The 18396-nt window shown below is 48.6% G+C and overlaps 1 protein-coding gene across 1 annotated transcript in view; it reads left to right on the top strand.

The window, feature by feature from the left end:
• The window catches only part of COL9A1 (collagen type IX alpha 1 chain), a 334451-nt gene that overhangs the window by 9611 nt on the left and 306444 nt on the right, over window positions 1–18396 (top strand). The window contains exons 2-4 of the mRNA XM_069606207.1: window positions 2453–2526; window positions 4553–4630; window positions 4771–4903. Coding sequence (XP_069462308.1) covers window positions 2453–2526; window positions 4553–4630; window positions 4771–4903 — 285 coding nt within the window. The remainder of the gene's footprint in view (window positions 1–2452; window positions 2527–4552; window positions 4631–4770; window positions 4904–18396) is intronic.

The following is an 18396-nucleotide window of genomic DNA, read 5'->3' as shown; positions in this document are numbered from 1 at the left end:
GCATACAGCATGAGGGCATGTATTGTGTACAGAGAGGCATCATGCATACAGAATGAGGGCATATATAGTGTACAGTGTGGTGCCATGCTTGAGAGCATGTGTAGTGCACAGTGTGGCTCCATGCACACATAACGAGGTCATGTGTAATGTACAGTGGAGCTCCATGCATACGGCATGAGAGCATGTATTGTGTACAGTTTTGCACCAACCCTCGAGAATGAGGGCCTATATAGTGTACATTGTGGCGCCATGGATACAGAACGAGAGCACGTAAAGTGTACAATGTGGTGCGATGGCGCCATGCATATTTAATTAGAACATGTATAGTGTACAGTGTGGCACCATGCATACAGCATTAGGCCATGCATAGTGTACAGTGTGGCACCATGAATGAGAGCATGTATTGTGCACAGTGTGGCACCATGCATATGGAATGAGGCCATGTATAGTGTACAGTGTGGCACCATGAATGAGAACATGTATGGTGTACAGTGTGGCACCTTGCATACAGAATGAGGCCATGTATAATGTACAGTGTGGTGCCATGCATACAGAACGAGGGCATGTATAGTGTACAGTGTGGTGCCATGCATACAGAATGAGGGCATGTATAGTGTACAGTGGGGCTCCATGCATACAGAATGAGGGCATGTATAGTGTACAGTGTGGCACCATGCATACGGCATGAGGGCAAGTATAGTCTACAGTGTGGCGCCATGAATGAGAGCATGTATTGTGTACAGTGTGGTGCCATGCTTGAGAGCATGTGTAGTGCAGTGTGGCTCCATGCAAACAGAACGAGGTCATGTGTAATGTACAGTGGAGCTCCATGCATACGGCATGAGAGCATGTATTGTGTACAGTGTTGCACCAAGCCTCCAGAATGAGGGCCTATATAGTGTACAGTGTGGCGCCATGGATACAGAACGAGAGCGTGTAAAGTGTACAATGTCGTGCCAAGGCGCCATGCATATGTAATTAGAGCATGTATAGTGTACAGTGTGGCACCATGCATACAGAATTAGGCCATGTGTAGTGTACAGTGTGGCACCATGAATGAGAGCATGTATTGTGCACAGTGTGGCACCATGCATAGGGAATGAGGCCATGTATAGAGTACAGTGTGGCACCATGAATGAGAACATGTATTGTGTACAGTGTGGCACCATGCATACGGAATGAGGCCATGTATAATATACAGTGTGGTACCATGCATACAGAACGAGGGCATGTATAGTGTACAGTGTGGTGCCATACATTCAGAATGAGGGCATGTATAGTGTACAGTGTGGCGCCAAGAATCATAGCATGCATTGTGTACAGTGTGGGACCATACATATGATATGATATGATATGATATGGCATTTATAACGTGCCTATACACAAGTGTTTCAAGGCGCAACGAGGCAAAGGAGGGGGAACAGAGGGCAGGCAGAGACAACGATCTTACTAGGCCAGGTGACATTGAGATTGCGCAAGTGCAGGGAAAGGGGAAAAGTGCAGGAAGAAGGGGGATGGTCAGTGCAGTACATGGGATCAACAGTAAAAATAATAGAATAAATAAAAGCAATAAGTAAAAATGCAGCCAGCTGGTGGCAAGTGCAAGGGTAAGTGCAGACGTCAGATGTCAAGTGCTGGTAGGGCACTGTAGGGATACAGCATACAGTCCCCAACTGCGGGGGTTGCCGGTAGGACAGGGGTGCAACTGGTGGGGGAGGGGACCCAAGATTAGGGGGTGGCCAGGTGACCAGTGTATACGGAATGAGGGCATGTATAGTGTAACGTGGGGGTCCATGCATACGGCATGAGAGCATGTATTGTGTACAGTGTGGCACCATGCATACGGAAGGAGGGCATACATAGTGTACAGTGTGGCGCCATGAAAGAGAGCATGTATAGTGTACAGAGTGGCACCATGCATACGGAATGAGGCCATGTATAATATACAGTGTGGTACCATGCACACAGAATGAGGGCATGTATAGTGTACAGTGTGGTGCCATGCACACAGAATGAGGGCATGTATAGTGTACAGTGTGGTGCCATGCACACAGAATGAGGGCATGTGTAGTGTACAGTGGGGCTCCATGCACACAGAATGAGGGCATGTATAGTGCACAGTGTGGCGCCATGAATGAGAGCATGTATTGTGTACAATGTGCCACCATGCATGCGGAATGAGGGCATAGATAGGGTACAGTGTGGCTCAGTGCATACAGCATGAGGGCATGTATTGTGTACAGAGTGGTGCCATGCATACGGAATGATAGAAAGACGGACAACATGTAAAATGAGTTGCAGCGTGTTTACAGGCTTATAATGTATTCGTGGCGTGAGAGCACGTGCATCGGATGAGTGTATGCACTACGCCTGGGTGACAGCATTTACATTTACAGAGATTGAGCACATTATGCAGGGTTATTGAGCACCTTTTTTATTTTGTATTTGACAGGCAAGCTTTGGTTCTCTTGCACCTCTGCACCTTACTGGGAAGTTTCGCTTCTGCCACAATCCACCATCAATCAAGTAAGCCACGTGTGACGCATGGAACCCAGCTTGTGCTCGCATTGTTTTCTTTTTTATCTTTTCTTATTTTTGGAATAATTATTCAGGAAAGTACTAGCTTGCGGTGCTGTCCGGATATTTACACTGTCCCTGTAATGCAGTTCAGTGGATGCGCACAGTGTACAAGGGGGCTCCGAGCTCGGCCCCCAATTCGCCCCCTTGCCTCGCTCCCACCCTACCCGGGAAAGGACATCGCGCGAAAGTCCGAAGGAAGGGAAAGGAAGGGAAAGGAAGGGAAGCGAAGGGAAGGGAAGGGAAGGGAAGGAAAGGAAAGGAAAGGAAAGGAAAGGAAAGGAAAGGAAAGGAAAGGAAAGGAAAGGAAAGGAAAGGAAAGGAAAGGAAAGGAAAGGAAAGGAAAGGAAAGGAAAGGGACCTCTGTCTTTCTTATTACTTTTCTACACCATGGTGCCCTTCCGTTTTGCATTGATTAGGGGCATGGTGTCAGGTGTGAGCGGTCAGTAGCAGCACTCGAAGTGTGCTCATTACTCAGCCAGGGCATGCACCAGCCAGTGCCGTTCAGGGCGTCAGGGCTGGCGTGCCAGAATCTAAACACCTTGGAAGTAATCCAAAGACGTGCCTCTGATTGGATCCAGTAGAGATACCCCCCACCCCCACCGCTGCCGTCTACTCTCGCAAAACGGCCCGTGTTGTTGGAAGGACGCGGCGTGCTTCTGGGTGAGGGTGGCGACAGCACACAGGGGGCCCAGTGTCTGGGGAGGGGGCGGCGGTGCTGCCAGTCCCATAACACGTTCCAAGCAATTCGGGAACTGTTTATTTTCCCCTCCCCTTGGCGGGGGCTCCCATGAACAAGCCTGCTGTACAGTGTTTAGATTAGACCCGGGCAGCCGTTTGATCTGCCCCCCTGCTCATAAAGCACCAACAAACCGCCCCTCTGCCACAGGCCCTCCCCCGCCCACCCCATGCACTGGACCTGCCACCACAATAAGTGCGCTCAGTCGGCTGCACGGGGTTTAGGTGGACCCTGTTTCAGATTGCGATTTTAATTGGCTTGTGGTTTTTCTGACTCTGATTCCGGGCAGTCAGGCTGCCTCTTCCACCAGGTTCCCTCTTAAAAAGCCGGTTCTGTATAATGGCCTCTCACACGGCGTTGGGGGAATCAATGGCTGCGCACAGCCTCCCGCACAATGAGGCCTATGTCCCGGAGAAGCTGTTGCGCACACACATACAGGCACCATTGAGCACAGCCACGGCGCAGTGGTAACGCGCGCTGCGCTGTCGGCAGAGCTCGGGGAGAAAGGCGCCCACACAAGGCCGCTGTTAAGGCCCGGACCTCACACCCTGCCCGTATAACCACACTCGTTTAGAGTCCGCAGCCCCTCCATGCTTCTCCAGGCGGCAATCGCCAGATTCTTGTCTGGGCCTGTGCGGCTTCTGTCCGCACGCATTTCTAACTCGACCTGATTTACAAAACGCGTTTGCAATTGCGCAATCCCATTGGAACTCGCTTTGTAAATCAGCGCTAAATCAGCGCTGCAACCACAACTTGCACAAGTTCAACGACGGGGTTAATCTGTTGAGAGATAGTTCAAAACAGGTCCTGGATAAAGCCGAGACAAGCTTGAACGAAAAGACGGATCTCTGGGATTACTGCGAAAATAGAACAACACAGACGAAAATGTTGATTTTTTTTCTTTTCACACATTTCAAAGCAATTCTATGCGGCGGGAGGCCCCCTCCTGCTCCCCCCATACTCCCCTCTCATGTATTACCCTAGCACACCCCCACATATAATTGCATTGAAATGCGCAGTAAAAAATAGGCATTTTCGTCTGCGGTATTTTCAGCTGTGCAGTAATGGGGTCTATGTGTGAGAATAGTGTGTTGGCTCACTGCAGAATGTTAACACTTTGTGGTCGGGTTCTGCTGCTCAGAGGCCGGCCCTCGCTATAATCGAGAGCAATTTGTAGTCCTTTATTTTTCTTCTGAAACTGAACGCGGCATCTAACACCATTCTCGTGATTTACAGGGTTTCAGCAGCAAGTGAAGGCTGACCCAGATGTGGAGTTCTGCCCACTCATCCACGTGGGGCAAGATGATGTGCCAGGTGAGTAGCCCCCTCCGCCTCCTGTCACATGGACGCTGGGATGCATGAGCCCGCCAGCCAATGGCTGCAGTCTCCTGGGGCAACAGCAGAGTTGCGCGTGGGAAACCAGAGCTCATTCCTGTTCATTTCTGCTTCTCTAGGTTACGATCTCATTTCCCAGTTCCAGATAGACAAGGCAGCGGACAGGGGGGCGATCAAGAAAGTGCCCGGATCCACGTTCCTGCAGACAGCTTACAAACTGGGAACAAACATAGACTTCAGACTCCCCACCAGGTAAAAACACTTCAATGACTCGATGTGGCTCCTTACACAATGGACGTGTGTGTGAGTGCAGTGGTCCTTTTCAGTATCAAGACCAGCCAGCTAACCTACCTTTCAGATTTACACATACAAGAAAGATGTCCTGACCCAGTTTTCCTTTCACTATGGCTTACAGGAGCCATCTGGTGGAGTTCTGTGTCATTGCACGAGGCCGCTGTCCCTCCTAAGTGGTGCTGAAATAGATTGACCGTTTTCTGTAGTTTGTGACCATGTGAGGCACTGAAATGACATCCCATCACAGAGTGAACACCCACTACTGAGAGGGCTAAGGTGTACTCGCGCCATCTGCATTCCTTTTATGGATAAAGGGTGACTTTGGAAGGGCGAACACCCTACAAAGGATCAAATGCGTTTCCCTGCGCTCATCGACCACCTCCGTGCCAAGCAATGTAGGGTGAAAGCTGCTTAAAATGATGGTTAGCTACCATCTGATATGCCATCAAAGTGGCATCGCAAAGCCCTTTTAAGATTCACGGCCTGAATCGCAATGCGTTTTTCAATGGGCTTGTGCCATTATAAAAGCTTTTGTACATCAGGCCCTCAATCTGTACACTCTTTGCGCTGTTTGTGGTCTAGAAAAGAACACTATCAAAGCCTAGTGGTAAACTCTGGTTTTGTTGGAATCATAACACTACTTCGGGTGATATTACAGAAAATGTACACCAGTGGAAGTACAGTTGGCATCCAGGGCGGGAGGAGCATCCATTCAGGTTGCTCTCGAATCTCACAATCCAAGCCCAGGTTCCGAGCAACATGATGGCTGCTACCCGTACCCTGCCACCTTCCCCCCAAGCCCCTCCCATTCTCCTTAATTTCTCTGTCCCTCTCACCCCCACTTACCTGCTGGCTTGAACGGCGGTGGGGCCCTGGCTGCCGCCACCTCTGCCACCGCCGCTCCGTCTTCCTTCGGGCTGCCATGGAAATCGAAGAGGGGCTCTGTATGGAGCCCTGCCTTCCAGCTCTGTGTCAGCCATTTTGAAACAGTCTTTGGTAGACATAGCGATCTGTACTCATGGTTATCGGATTGGCAACCAGAGAGTGATAATAGCAACGATCACCCGTTACACAGTCTGGAGCGGGTGGTAACGGCCCCGGGAACCCTCGATAAAAGGTCCTCGCTACGTTCAGGCCTTAAACTCGGGCCCCAGGCCTTTACCTCCCATTCAAGCCTGTGGAAAGGGTGATTATTACTCAATTAGTACTAGGGTCAAAATTGCCATAGCGAAAAACGCATACTGATTTACAAGACATACTGATTTACAAAAGCGTGTTCTTATGTAAAAAAAAAACACATTTAAAAACGCTTTGCAAATCAGGCCCATATTTTTTCAATAAATGCTTGCACCAGGGCAAATGAGTAGGACTAGGGCAAGCGTTACCCTCGGACAAACATGCATTCAAAGAATATGAGCTTGATCTACAAAGCATTTTTTCAATGGGGAAAAAACGCGTTGTGAATTAGGCTCTACGGCCCTCATTACGACCCTGGCGGATTTTTTCCGCCATCGGCGGACTTTTCCGCCATGGCGCAAAGTCCCTTTACGCCATGGCGGATGGCGGACTTACCGCCCCATTCCGAGGTTGGCGGGGCGGTAAGTCCCCATTGACCCATTTACCCTTCCCCATTCCCATTTCGGCCCCATAGGGCTCAATGGGAGTGGGGAAGGTGTTAATTACGCCACCGTACACTACGGTGGCGTAATTAACACCGAGGTCCCATAGCGCCATGGATTTTTACGCCCGCAAAAAGCGGGCGGAAAAGTGACCATGGCGCTCTGGGAACTCGTAGTTGGCGGTAAGGGGTCGGCGCAGCTAACGCTGGCGTAAACCCCTTACCGCCAGGGTCGTAATGAGGCCCTACGTGTTTTACACCAGGGCTATTTTAACCCTGGTGCTCATTGCACTTGCTTGCACCCGTGCAAAGTTACTTTAATACACAGTGAACGTGGCTGTAGTGTCTCGTTTCTGGGGAATACAGTCTGCAGTTCATTTAAAGAGAGGGCCTGAAATTCATTGGCCAGTTTAGCTAAAGTACTTGTTACAATTCATATTTTATTCTCCATTGAAGGCGTTTAATTTATGAAACACAATCTTTAACAGTAGGCAATCTACTAAAAGTCATTCAATTTTCCACTCTTTGATATAGGACTGAACATTGGGAAAAGGCAGCCTACACAGTGAGAGGATCTCTTGGTATTTGTGTTTGGGTTTATATGGAATGAACCTAGGTTGAAAGCCAGGGAGTGCTGTGCAAGCCATTTGGAGATGGCTGGGGAATGGGAGATTACAGGTTACAGGTTACAGGTTACAATATCTGGGACATCCCTTCCTGCAGGGTGGTCTCTACCCAGGAGTCGCAGGTCCACAGTGACCCCCTCGGTAGTCTCTGCAGAGCAGGGTCTTGGGCTCCTTCCGGATTGTTCGTGAGCCACACTACTACACGTTTGGACTGGTCGGCCCTCCATCGGACGCACACATCCCTAAGCATTTGAAACCCTTCTCTGCGGAACAGCGCAAACATGCCCGCTGGCGATGTTGGCAACACTGTGGAACTGCTCATTTGCAGCAACAGTGCTGTCAATCAAATGGACCGATTTTAAAGTTATGTTACTTTGGCTTTTTTAAGAAATGTGTGGGAGCAGGTAAGACAATGACACTGAATATTACAAGAAGGCATTGGGCCTCATTAGGAGTTTGGAGGTAACCATGCTGTTTTTAGCGGCATGGCTACCGGGCCGGGTCCCAAAAATAGGGAATTACCGGGCCATGCTGACTTTAGCGGGCCTGGTAATGCCCATTCTCGAGACCCGGACCCAGTACATCCCCATTCCCATTTGAGCCGCCATAGGGTTCAATGGGAATGGGGAGGATGCTAACAACGGGCCCGTTAATGACGGGCCCGTTGTTAGCATCCTGGTCTGCTAGCGGGTCCCGCTCTGCACGTCTGGTCTGACCAGGCGTGCAGAGCGGGGCCCGCTGCAGACTTCGTAATGTGGCGGCCTGGAATGAATGGTGCCGGTCCCTTAGCGGCAGTGTTCTTTCCGTGGCCGCCTTCCTCGTAATGAGGCCCATTGTCATGAATTGCTTTATTTTAATTTAATTTAATTTGGATTTTTGTTCAGTGCGTGGCCCTACTCAGAGGACCTTGGAGTGCCTTTGAACAAAGGAGTATGGGTCGCCTTCGAAAACGCATTGATGCAAACACTGGCCAAGTCGTACCCAATGGAGCATCTGTGCATGGCGCGGAAATTATATCCCACAACATGCAGATATTTTACCACTTGGTACTATTTCAAAGTGGCGAATGGTGTGATTGAGAGAACCCTGCCCACTAAGTGCAGGGAAGATATCCAACACTTCAGCTTCAATAAGTTCTGATACTCGTATGGAAAAGTTTGTCGATGTTTCACTTTGTCCTTCCGACAAATACAAATTAATAAACAAATTAATTTCAAGATTTGGAAATTGTGAAAAAATTACAAATCTATGGAACAGCAGAAACCAGCAGGGACCATCAATCAAATGGCCCACAGTTCACTACACTGCATCAACAAACAAACCACACATAGCCTTACACAATAGCACACAACGGATACTGAGCGGATACCACACGAGAAAGCTCAGCAAACAGTGTTAACCGAACTGAAGCTGCCAACAGCACATCACATCTCCCTCGCTCTTTCTCCAAACTTTATCCTGCTAACAACTCAACTAACCCCCTTTTTTTTCAGAGCCGCCAGAGCGCCAGGGGACCGCTCAGGTGGTGATAGTGCACGGTACAGATATCCTTTAACATTAACATTGAAGTAGTGGTCTTGGTTCTTTTGCATGCAATGAGTGCGCAGCCGCTGATGAGGTTCTGTCAACCACAGCATTGATGCTTAGACCACCGCATGCTAGAGTGGCACGACCACATCACCCAATAAAACGTTGTAGAGACAGATCATTTCATTTCAGTGACACGCTATTAACTAATGTGTCACAATGCTCCGAAGCTCAGACCCACTCAAATCACGCGTCTTAGTGTCACCTTCCCAGAAAGGAAGCATCTTCTCACACCTGGGGCCAATTAACGCCATGAACGTCATGGAAGGGTAACAGCAACTGGCGTTGTCTGATGTGTGAAGAAATTAAATTCAAAAGGCGGAAAGAACGACACGTGATGTGTTTATTGGAAGACGATGCACGTGCAATGCAATCATTATTTTACTGGTATTTTGTTCAATTCAAAGCAAGCAATGTCCCGACGTGTAATACTGTTGCTACAGTCAAGTAGCGCAGTATAGAGGCAGCTGTTTAAAACGCACATCTGTATAGCCTGCACTACCCGAGCCCCCATTGATTCAGTCATATATTTCTTGGGGTAATGCCATAAGGGCAGCTGCTGTTTCTCACCATCTTAGTCACCTATGACATTATCCTTACAATACAAACTTTTCCTGAAGATGTCCGCTTGCCCGGTGCACCTGTGCTCTTTGAGCCCCGCCCATATACCTGGTAATTGGTGCCGGGGGCTGGTTTGCACCTACGTTTCTCCTGCTATATTGCTCCATTTCATGAACAAGGACCTGCTGAAGCACTGTCTAGGTTGGGGGGAAGGTGCCATGTGAGTAAGACCAAGAGGGATGGAAACTGACAGAATGAGAATTCACTCCCAGGTAATGTGGGCGGTACTCTCAGCTCCTCCCCCTCATCACTCCTTCACCAATGAGAACCTACCACAGACAAGGCCCAGAACTCAAGAAACCACCTATCCAGAAGGTATATAACTGAAACACCCTTTATAAGCGTGAACCCAATCAGTTTCCAAATTCAAGAATTCACACCCCCCAAAATTGCGGAGCCCACCGGCCACACCTGGGATGGGAGCGCTATAGTGCTTGATAAATGTCACTACACAATCCCAAGTCTCCCCTCTCCATATACCACACATGGGGATCGCTAGGACTTCTGCCAGTGAGGCTGCAACACCCCTAGTAAATATCCCTAAAATATGGGAGGAAGGGGTCTACCGCTGCCCCCTTTGCAATCCTTCATTATAACCACCCTAATCCACTGACTCAGAGTCCAGGTGGCTGGCTTACACCTTTTTTCGTTGGCCCGAAAATGTTATAAATAGTTCTCACAATATTGAAATAGCTGTCTGCTCCATGTTCAATTGTACTGCACTTAACAAGTCCAGAAGAGCTGGCTTCTTCTGAACCTGTCATTCACGTGAGGACAGAAGGAATATTTACTGTTCTAATGGAAAGGTACAAAATAGCTTTGGCAGAAACCCAGGAGCTGGCCTTAAAATCAGGGAGTCAGAAACGAAGCACAGACATGGAGGTCCACACCAACGTGCACCCAAGTCACCCATTCTTCTACTTTAGCCAACAGTCAGTAGAAATAAAGTTTCCGGAGAAAGCCATTCCACCGCCCTGGGATTTACCAGTTCCAAAAGGAGCCTGGACCAGGCTCCCGCGACTGAGCAGAGATCTCACTTAGGTACAATCCCTCTTCTGGAAGGATTCTACAATATAGAACTGTGCAGCAGTTCTTCCTTGAGGAAGAGGGCAGGAGCCCTCTACCCCCACCCGCAGGAGCAGCATCCTGACCGCACCGAAGTATGAGACGGAGGAGATGAGCTCCACGGATCCACTGGAGTATCTGCACCAGTGCTGCCTAATACATCTAGGGTGAGGAATATAGCCACATTCCCATCCCTAAATTAATTATTTTGCCCACACTTGCTAAATCGGCCCTTGACGATCTGTGGCAACGTAATATTATTGCTCATCAGAACGAGCTCCCTGCTCCTATCGCCATGCTTGGCCTTGTCGTATTGCTGTGCCTGACTCTGGCAGGTTGGGCGCAATGCCGCACAATAATGAGGCTCCACCTTGTCTCTAAGCAACAGAGTTGCTATTTGAACTTAGAACGTCCACTGGCACTGACAAAGGCTTGACTAAGGCCCTGTTTGCCCCTGTTCGCCGGTGGGTGACGTGTGGGCAGAGAGGCCTGGCGTCCGTATGGCTGAACTCCTGTAAGTACTATGATCCCCCTGCTCCTCCCAAAGCCTGCGTCCTCACAAGCGTAGCACAACGAGTACACCCACATACCAGCTACAGTAAGCTGGATAGCCCCACAGCCCTATACACACCAGGGTGAGCCAGCACTATCGGCGTGTTACTCTTCAGACAATCCTACCCATGTCTATCTGTTTACCAACCACACCAAACTAGTGCATGGCATCATTGCACTTTGAGCATATGCATAGCATGTGTAAAGGATACCGGATTCAGCCTACCCCTCCGTACCACCTATCCTTGAGACATAGGAAATTAACCCTACATCACTGCTTTGTGTATCATATTCCATGTGCATGTATCAAATGCAATGCAGTCTGAACAAATACGATCTTGCTGTATTGTGATAACCTGCATTAGCCTACTCTGTGCATATTGCATTAACCTACTCTGCGCTTAACTGAATTAGCGTAGGCTGTGAAACTTGAATTTATAGACTCTAAGACGACTTTATAGATACAATATCTAAAATGAGTATATTAAGGGGCCTTTTGCTCTCCTCCGTTATATTAGCCGTAGCTAGTATATACATAACTATCCCAGTTCCCTACCTTATCACTCTTAATTCTATAATGGCCCAGAGCACTACCCATACAAACAGCCTGAACCATACTCAATGGTCAGTTAAACCCAACACCGTACATCATTAGCCTCATATGTTCAATTCCCAACCTTGCAACACTATTGCCAGAAATTAAAGACTCCGCACAAGACTAGCCAAACTATATGAACCTCTAGCAAGAACCCCAGCCAGTCCAAATAGTAGGACAACTAACTTACATTCCAAAACCTCCAATGTCAGAGGAATACACAATCTTAGCCCTCGGCTAGTTTATGCGTCATTCAATTAAACCACTCCCAAGACCCAAAGCATAGAAGTCTCCTCCCGTCCTGTTTCCACCAATCTAGAATTTAAGGGTGCTTTAATAAACACCAGATCTCTGGTCGCACATGCAACCGAGATATCTGACATTATCCAGTCAGAAAACCTCGACTTCCTAGCAGTCACAGAATCATGGCTGCATGCCGCTGCAGGCCCAGCCCTATCTTTGGCCATCCCCAATGGCTACACTATTCTAAGATCTGACAGAAATGAAGCACAAGGAGGTGGCATTGCCCTCATAGCTAAAGCCAATCTACCAATTAGACTAGCCCCACCCCTCGATATCAAATCATGTGAAAACCTCACAGCCAAGCTTACTATCAACAACTCCCATACTCTCATGATCCATCTGATATACAGGCCGCCGGGCCACATCAGTACCTTTGAGGAAGATAGATCAACATCTTGTCTAACAATTTCAATAAATCCTCTCAAGTTCTCCTATTAGGGGACTTGAACCTAGGCTTTAATGACCTGAAAGATACACATGGCTAACTCCTTAATTGAACTGGGCTTTACCCAGAGAGTGCTCCACCCTACTCACAATAAAGGTTGAATACTCGACTGGGTAGCAGATCATAACTGCAATGCCTTTATCTCATCCATATCACCCCAGATCTGGACCGACCACCACCTTGTAAGCTTTGCTTTAGAAACTGTAAAACCCATCTCCACGCCCATATTGCTAGCTCCTCCTATACCTACAAGGAACAAAAAGAACATTACCTGTGACAATTTACTCCCCCTCTTTCTCCCTACACTCAATGCACTTCCCGAAAATCTGAGGCCCGATGCACTGGTTAAGGAATCAACCAAGTTATAGCCACCTCACTTGACTCAATAGTGCCACTTAAAATGAGGCACAGGAAACCCCAAAGCACACCTCAACTCATGGTACACTTCGTACCTGAAAACACTACGAATAAAAAAAAGACAATGTGAGTCATCATGGAGACTCAAGTTTTAGAGTGGCAGGGAGGCTGTTCCAGAGGGAGATCCCGGCTGAAGACAGAGATCTACCCCCAGCTAATTTCTTTGAAAAACGACTGACCCTGAGGGAGTTAGTGGTAGAGGAGCGAAGAGCTTGAGAGGGGAGGTATTTGCGGAGGGATAGCTGAAGGTATTTTGGACCCAAGCCCCAGAAAGCTTTGTGGACAATGCAGAGGGTTTTGAATGTAATCCTTGGGTACACTGGGAGCCAATGGAGAGATTTCACAACTGGAGAGATACGGTCCCAGGGCTTGAGGCCAAGGACAAGTCTTGCAGTCCTGTTCTGGATTAGTTGCAGAGGGCGGACAGTAGAGGCAGGTAGATTTAGAAAGAGGCTGTTACAATAATCCAACCTAGAGAGAACCAGAGCTTGGAAGACAGTGAGCTTCTGAGGGAAGGAGAGGAATGGCAGAGTACCTCTGAGGAGGTGCAGTAGGAAGTTTGACTTTTTAGAGACCTCCTTTAGTTTGAGTATTGCAAACTCTCCTGACTGGATCACTTGCTTGTCTAGCATATTTCCCCATTTCAGATGATTGATACCCCAAGTTACTATCTTAAGATGCAAACCCCTTTGCCAGATTCTCTCGGACTAGTCACCCCTGAAGATGCAATATAAACTCTTCCATCACAGTTCTTTTCTTGGATTGGATATTGGATTGGGAGGTGTGAGGAAATATTGGAGAATCGATTAAAGTTTGTGGGGATGATTGTGAAAAGAGGAGATTAGATTTGTGGGAGGGGCGAAAAGGGGGGCGCATAGCGTAACTATCTAGTCACCCCTGAAGATGCAATATCATGTCTTCCATCACTGGTTTTTTTCTTGTTGCATGCTCTTCACACCTGGTCCCAATACCACAGGACATGGTTGACAAGATAGTTTGAGTGGAGCGATACCCAGGGCATTAAGAACACCGAGGCTGCCATCTTGAGCCATTTTAAAATAAGCTGTTGGGCTGAAAGATGAGAAAACCTGAGTGCCAATGCGTCTGTTTTCTTCTGAGGAAGGAAGACCATGCCCTCGTCCGCTGGCAGTGTTTCCCTAATGAAGTCCCCGTTCTGAACTGGGCATGGCCACATATCCTGTCAGTCAGAAACCCTAGCTGAGTGATCACGGGGCAAGCCCTGTCAGTGTTGCTTATCGCCATCTCGCAAGAGGAGCCCAGCACTAATGAGTCATCCAGATAGGAATGTGTCCTTATCTTTTCCCTGTGCAGAGGAGCCATGACCTGGGCCACCCATTCGGTGACAATCGTGGGTTCTGATTTTATCCCGAATGGATTCAACATATATTACAGATACACTCACCATAGGGCATAGGATAGATACTTCTGCCGATGAGATGTTATTGGGACATAATGCCATTCACCCTGAAGATCCAAGGCAATCAGGAAAAGACCCAGTTGAAGAAGAGGGAAGATCTTATGGAATGTCTCCATAGTGAAATGGCTGGCTGGTATCCATTGAATGAGAGTTTATCAAGTTCGGGTGCCATCTGAACTCTCTGGATTGTTCAGGCGTAGAAATGCTGATCAGTAAAGTAATTTCTCTGTTCCTCTGTTCTGTATCAGATCCCGTATCCTGGTCTTCAGCGCTGTCTGCTTGCTATGATTCGTCTGACTCTGCTTCTGCACTGTAGCCTTCTAAGGCAGTACACTAGTGAATTCTCTGGAATGTCCTTGCAATGCCATTCTCACTGCCCAGAGTTCTGCTGAAAGCTTTCTCAACTTGTATTGAAATGCCTATGGTTGTCTTACCACACGGGTGGCACTCACCTTATCTACTGCTCAATAGTCAGGAACTTTGCTGCTTGGTAGCTGCAGCCTGGTTAAGGCCTGGGTTCCGCCTCAGAACTTTGCTGCTTGGTAGCTGCAGCCTGGTTGAGGCCTGGGTTCAACCTCCCCTGAATATTGGACTAGTTTGAACTCATGGGAACCCACACATTTTCTGAAAGGAGATGCTTTCCTGATTTTGTGGCTGATTCTTATGTGGTGATCATCCTTGTATGGATTGAGAGTACGTACTGCTCTCATGGGTCTTCTTGAGCTTCTCATCAACTTCGGGTCCAAACAACAAGTTGCCCTGGAAAGGCATATTCTGTGGTAAATTTCCCTGACTCTGATCAGCCTTCCAACCCTTGATATACATGTTGTGACATGCCGCAGCTGTCACACAGCCTGCTAGGGGAGCCGCGGCTATTGTATCTATTGCTGTATCAGATACGAGTTGTGTCTCTTTCTCCACGTGGAGGAGAACTTCGCTGCAGTGCTCTTCTTTCTCCATCATGCAGTACATCTTTTGCAGGTCTTCAGTAAGGCATGCGCTGTATAGACCTCACAAATTCCCGAGTGTAGGGACAGGTAATGATATGATATGATTTGGCATTTATAACGCGCCTATACACAAGGGTTTCAAGGCGTGACGAGGCAAGGGAGGGGGAACCGAGGGAAGACAGAGACAACGATCCTACTAGGCCAGGTGTCACTGAGATCATGCAAGTGCAGGGGAGAGGGGAAGGGGAAAAGTGCAGGGGGAAAGGCGAGGGGGAAGTGCAGTACATAGAATAACAGTGAAATAAATAAAGAAAAGAAATAATAGTAAGACCTTCCATATGCCTTTATAAAGGTGGAGTCAACTTTGCGGTAATTCGGTACTGGGATGCCATATCGTCCGGCGCCATCAAGGTTTTTCCCATCAAATTAGGCACCATTAAACCCACATGCTCTGAGAGGACTGGTTCACTCCCTTTTTACTGGGTAACTTTTAGACATCAATTCAGACAGCACAACTTAATCAGGGCCCTCCCATTCTCATGTGATGGTTTTTCATATAGTCTTAATGATATGCACCTGGGATGTACCAATGATATTGCGTGAACTGAAGAAGTCCCATTCTTCCTCTGGGTTGAACGTTCTCATCAGAGAACTCCAGCGTTTCCTCTATGTTATGTGACAGGGATTGCCTGGCCTTTTTTCTTTTTTTTTTTACTTTTATTTTTGTTGGCAGAGGCAAACAAAATACACATACATCAGAGCAGCCAAAAGTGACAACATGCATAATCAAATTGAATACAGTGGTGCATATTGACGGTGAGCTAAAGCCAAGTAGGGAGCACAATAACACTATACGTCCGGAGCTGTGGCACATAGCAAAGATGATTGTGGTGAGTTGTCCACAGAGGAGGGGGTATCTAGGCTGTTAAGATAGCTGTTAAAGGCGATCCAGATGTTTTTGGGCCAGGAACGGGCCGGAAGGATACTGAGGTACTCCTCCTCGCAGTTCCGGGACCATGTTAATAAGTTCAACCATTTTTGAAAAGTGTGAGGGGAGCAGCACTTCCAGTTCTGCAAAACACACTTCTTAGCAATTATACAGCCCACATTTAAGAATTTAGCCACACCTCTGGCTCCCTCCGCCCCCATTCCCCAAACAGTAGCCCCATTGGGTCGGGCTCAATAACAGTGTCACAGATTTCTGACAGGGTTTTCAGGATTTCATCCCAGAATGCATCTAGTCACGGACAGTCCCAGAACATGTGCAGATGGCCCGCATCACCTGCACCGCAGCGAGAACAGAGCCGAGGGTCAGAGCGGCAAACCTAGAAATCGTGCGCGGAGTTTAATATAGCCTGATCAGCAATTTGTATTGGATGGTGCGATATCGAAAGTTCAGAGAGACTTTGTTAGTGTGGGAGCACATTTTCCCCCACAATTGGTCCGTGAGTTCTAACTCCAGCTCGGTCGCCCAATCGTCCCGAGCCCTAGTGGGCTGTGGTGGGTTAACAGCGAGGAGGAGCTTGTATAAAGAAGACACCACCCTGCGGGCCCCACCCGAGTTGGCAATGTAGGAAATCCCAGGAGAGTCGGATGGTTCATTAGGAAACTCAGGCCAAGCATTACGGAAGGCAGCGCAGAGATTGTAATATTGTAAAAGTTCCAGCGGTGACCCCGCGTGGCCCGGTTTCCAAGTCTGTGGTGTTATGAATTGCCCGTCCGGGTAGAAGTCAGTTAGAGCTAGATATCCAAGGGCCTGCCAGTGTCGTGCCAGGGCTATGTCGTATGTGGGTTCCAACCCGGGGAACCGCCAGGCGGGAATCCACTTGTAGTATGGGTGTTCCTCAGCTCCAGCAGCGAGTATCCGCCCCCAGGCCAGTAGAATGGCTCGGACTGGGTCTATGGTTGAGTCCGGCTCATATCTGCGGTGTAATATTAGAGACATTATATTGGTGTCCGATGCAGCAAGGGATTCCAGCTTAACATGAGGGCGAGTGGGGGGACCAGGGTACCAGTAGGTTGCGAACTGTGCCTGCGCTGCGACCCAGTACCGCAACAAATCAGGGGCAGTGAACCCACCTTTTTCGTAGGGGAGTGTCATAGCAAGGCATTTTTTACGCACGGCCCCTGAGTGCCACAGAAACTGAGCAAACAGCTTGTGTAGCTCTGCAAAGCATTTCTTGCCAGGCCATATAGGTACATTGGTGAATATGTATTGCAGCTTAGGGAGCAGTATCATTTTTACCAGTGATAGTCTCCCCGCTAGTGATAGCGGGAGAAAGCGCCAACGCGCTATCTTGGCTTCTGCTTGTTCTGCCACAGCCAGGTAGTTGTTAGCTAAGAGGGTGTCTTTGGTCAGGGACACCTGGATACCCAGCTATCTAATCCCGTCAGGGGAACAACGGAGCAGGAATTCAGTGGCGGGTTGTACTGTGGAACTTGTGAGAGGGAAGAGTTCGGATTTGGTATAATTAATAGTGAAACCAGAATATGTGCCAATGCGGGTGATGTCGCGCAGGATTGGGTCAAGGTGGGCATTTGGTTCTCTGACGAACAGCAGGACATCGTCCGCGTAGAGTGAGATTATTTCGGGGGTATCGTATAGACGTATCCCTTTGCGAGAGTGGTGCTCCCTGACATAGTCCACCATGGGCTCGATGGCTAGGGCAAATAGGATCGGGGAGAACGGGCAACCCCGACGGGTACCTCTGAAGAGGGGGAACAGAGCGGATGTTTGGGAGTTGACCCGGACCCTGGCAACCGGGGAGTTGTACAGGAGCTTGATATATGCAATCATCCTAGGTCCGATGCCCATGGTCTCCAGGACGAGCCACATGTACCTCCAGGACACCATGTCAAAGGCCTTCTGCGCATCCAGGGTGACCGCAACTGCGCTCACACCTTGATTGATTCATGACATGACGTTGAGAAGCCTTCTGATATTATGGGACGTGGATCTCCCGAGCACAAAGCCTGACTGGTCATCGTGCACCATATATGACATGACAGGTAGGAAGCGGTTAGCGATCACCTTAGCAAAGATATTAGTATCCAAGTTCATTAGTGAAAGGGGCCGGTATGATCCGCAGTCATCGCTAGGCTTACCCGGCTTGAGCAGGACCGTGATAACAGCTTCGCGTAATGTCGGGGGAAGGGATCCTAGCCGGAGGGATTCATTCCATACCCCGAGCAGTTCTGGGGCCAATATAGCTACATGCTCCTGATAAAATTCAG

This window comes from Ambystoma mexicanum, chromosome 4p, assembly GCF_040938575.1.
Source record: "Ambystoma mexicanum isolate Mex_15411 chromosome 4p, UKY_AmexF1_1, whole genome shotgun sequence".
In the NCBI taxonomy this organism is placed as follows: domain Eukaryota; kingdom Metazoa; phylum Chordata; class Amphibia; order Caudata; family Ambystomatidae; genus Ambystoma; species Ambystoma mexicanum.
The sequence above is the reverse complement of the archived record's forward strand: the minus strand, read 5'-3'. Positions and strand labels throughout refer to the sequence as shown.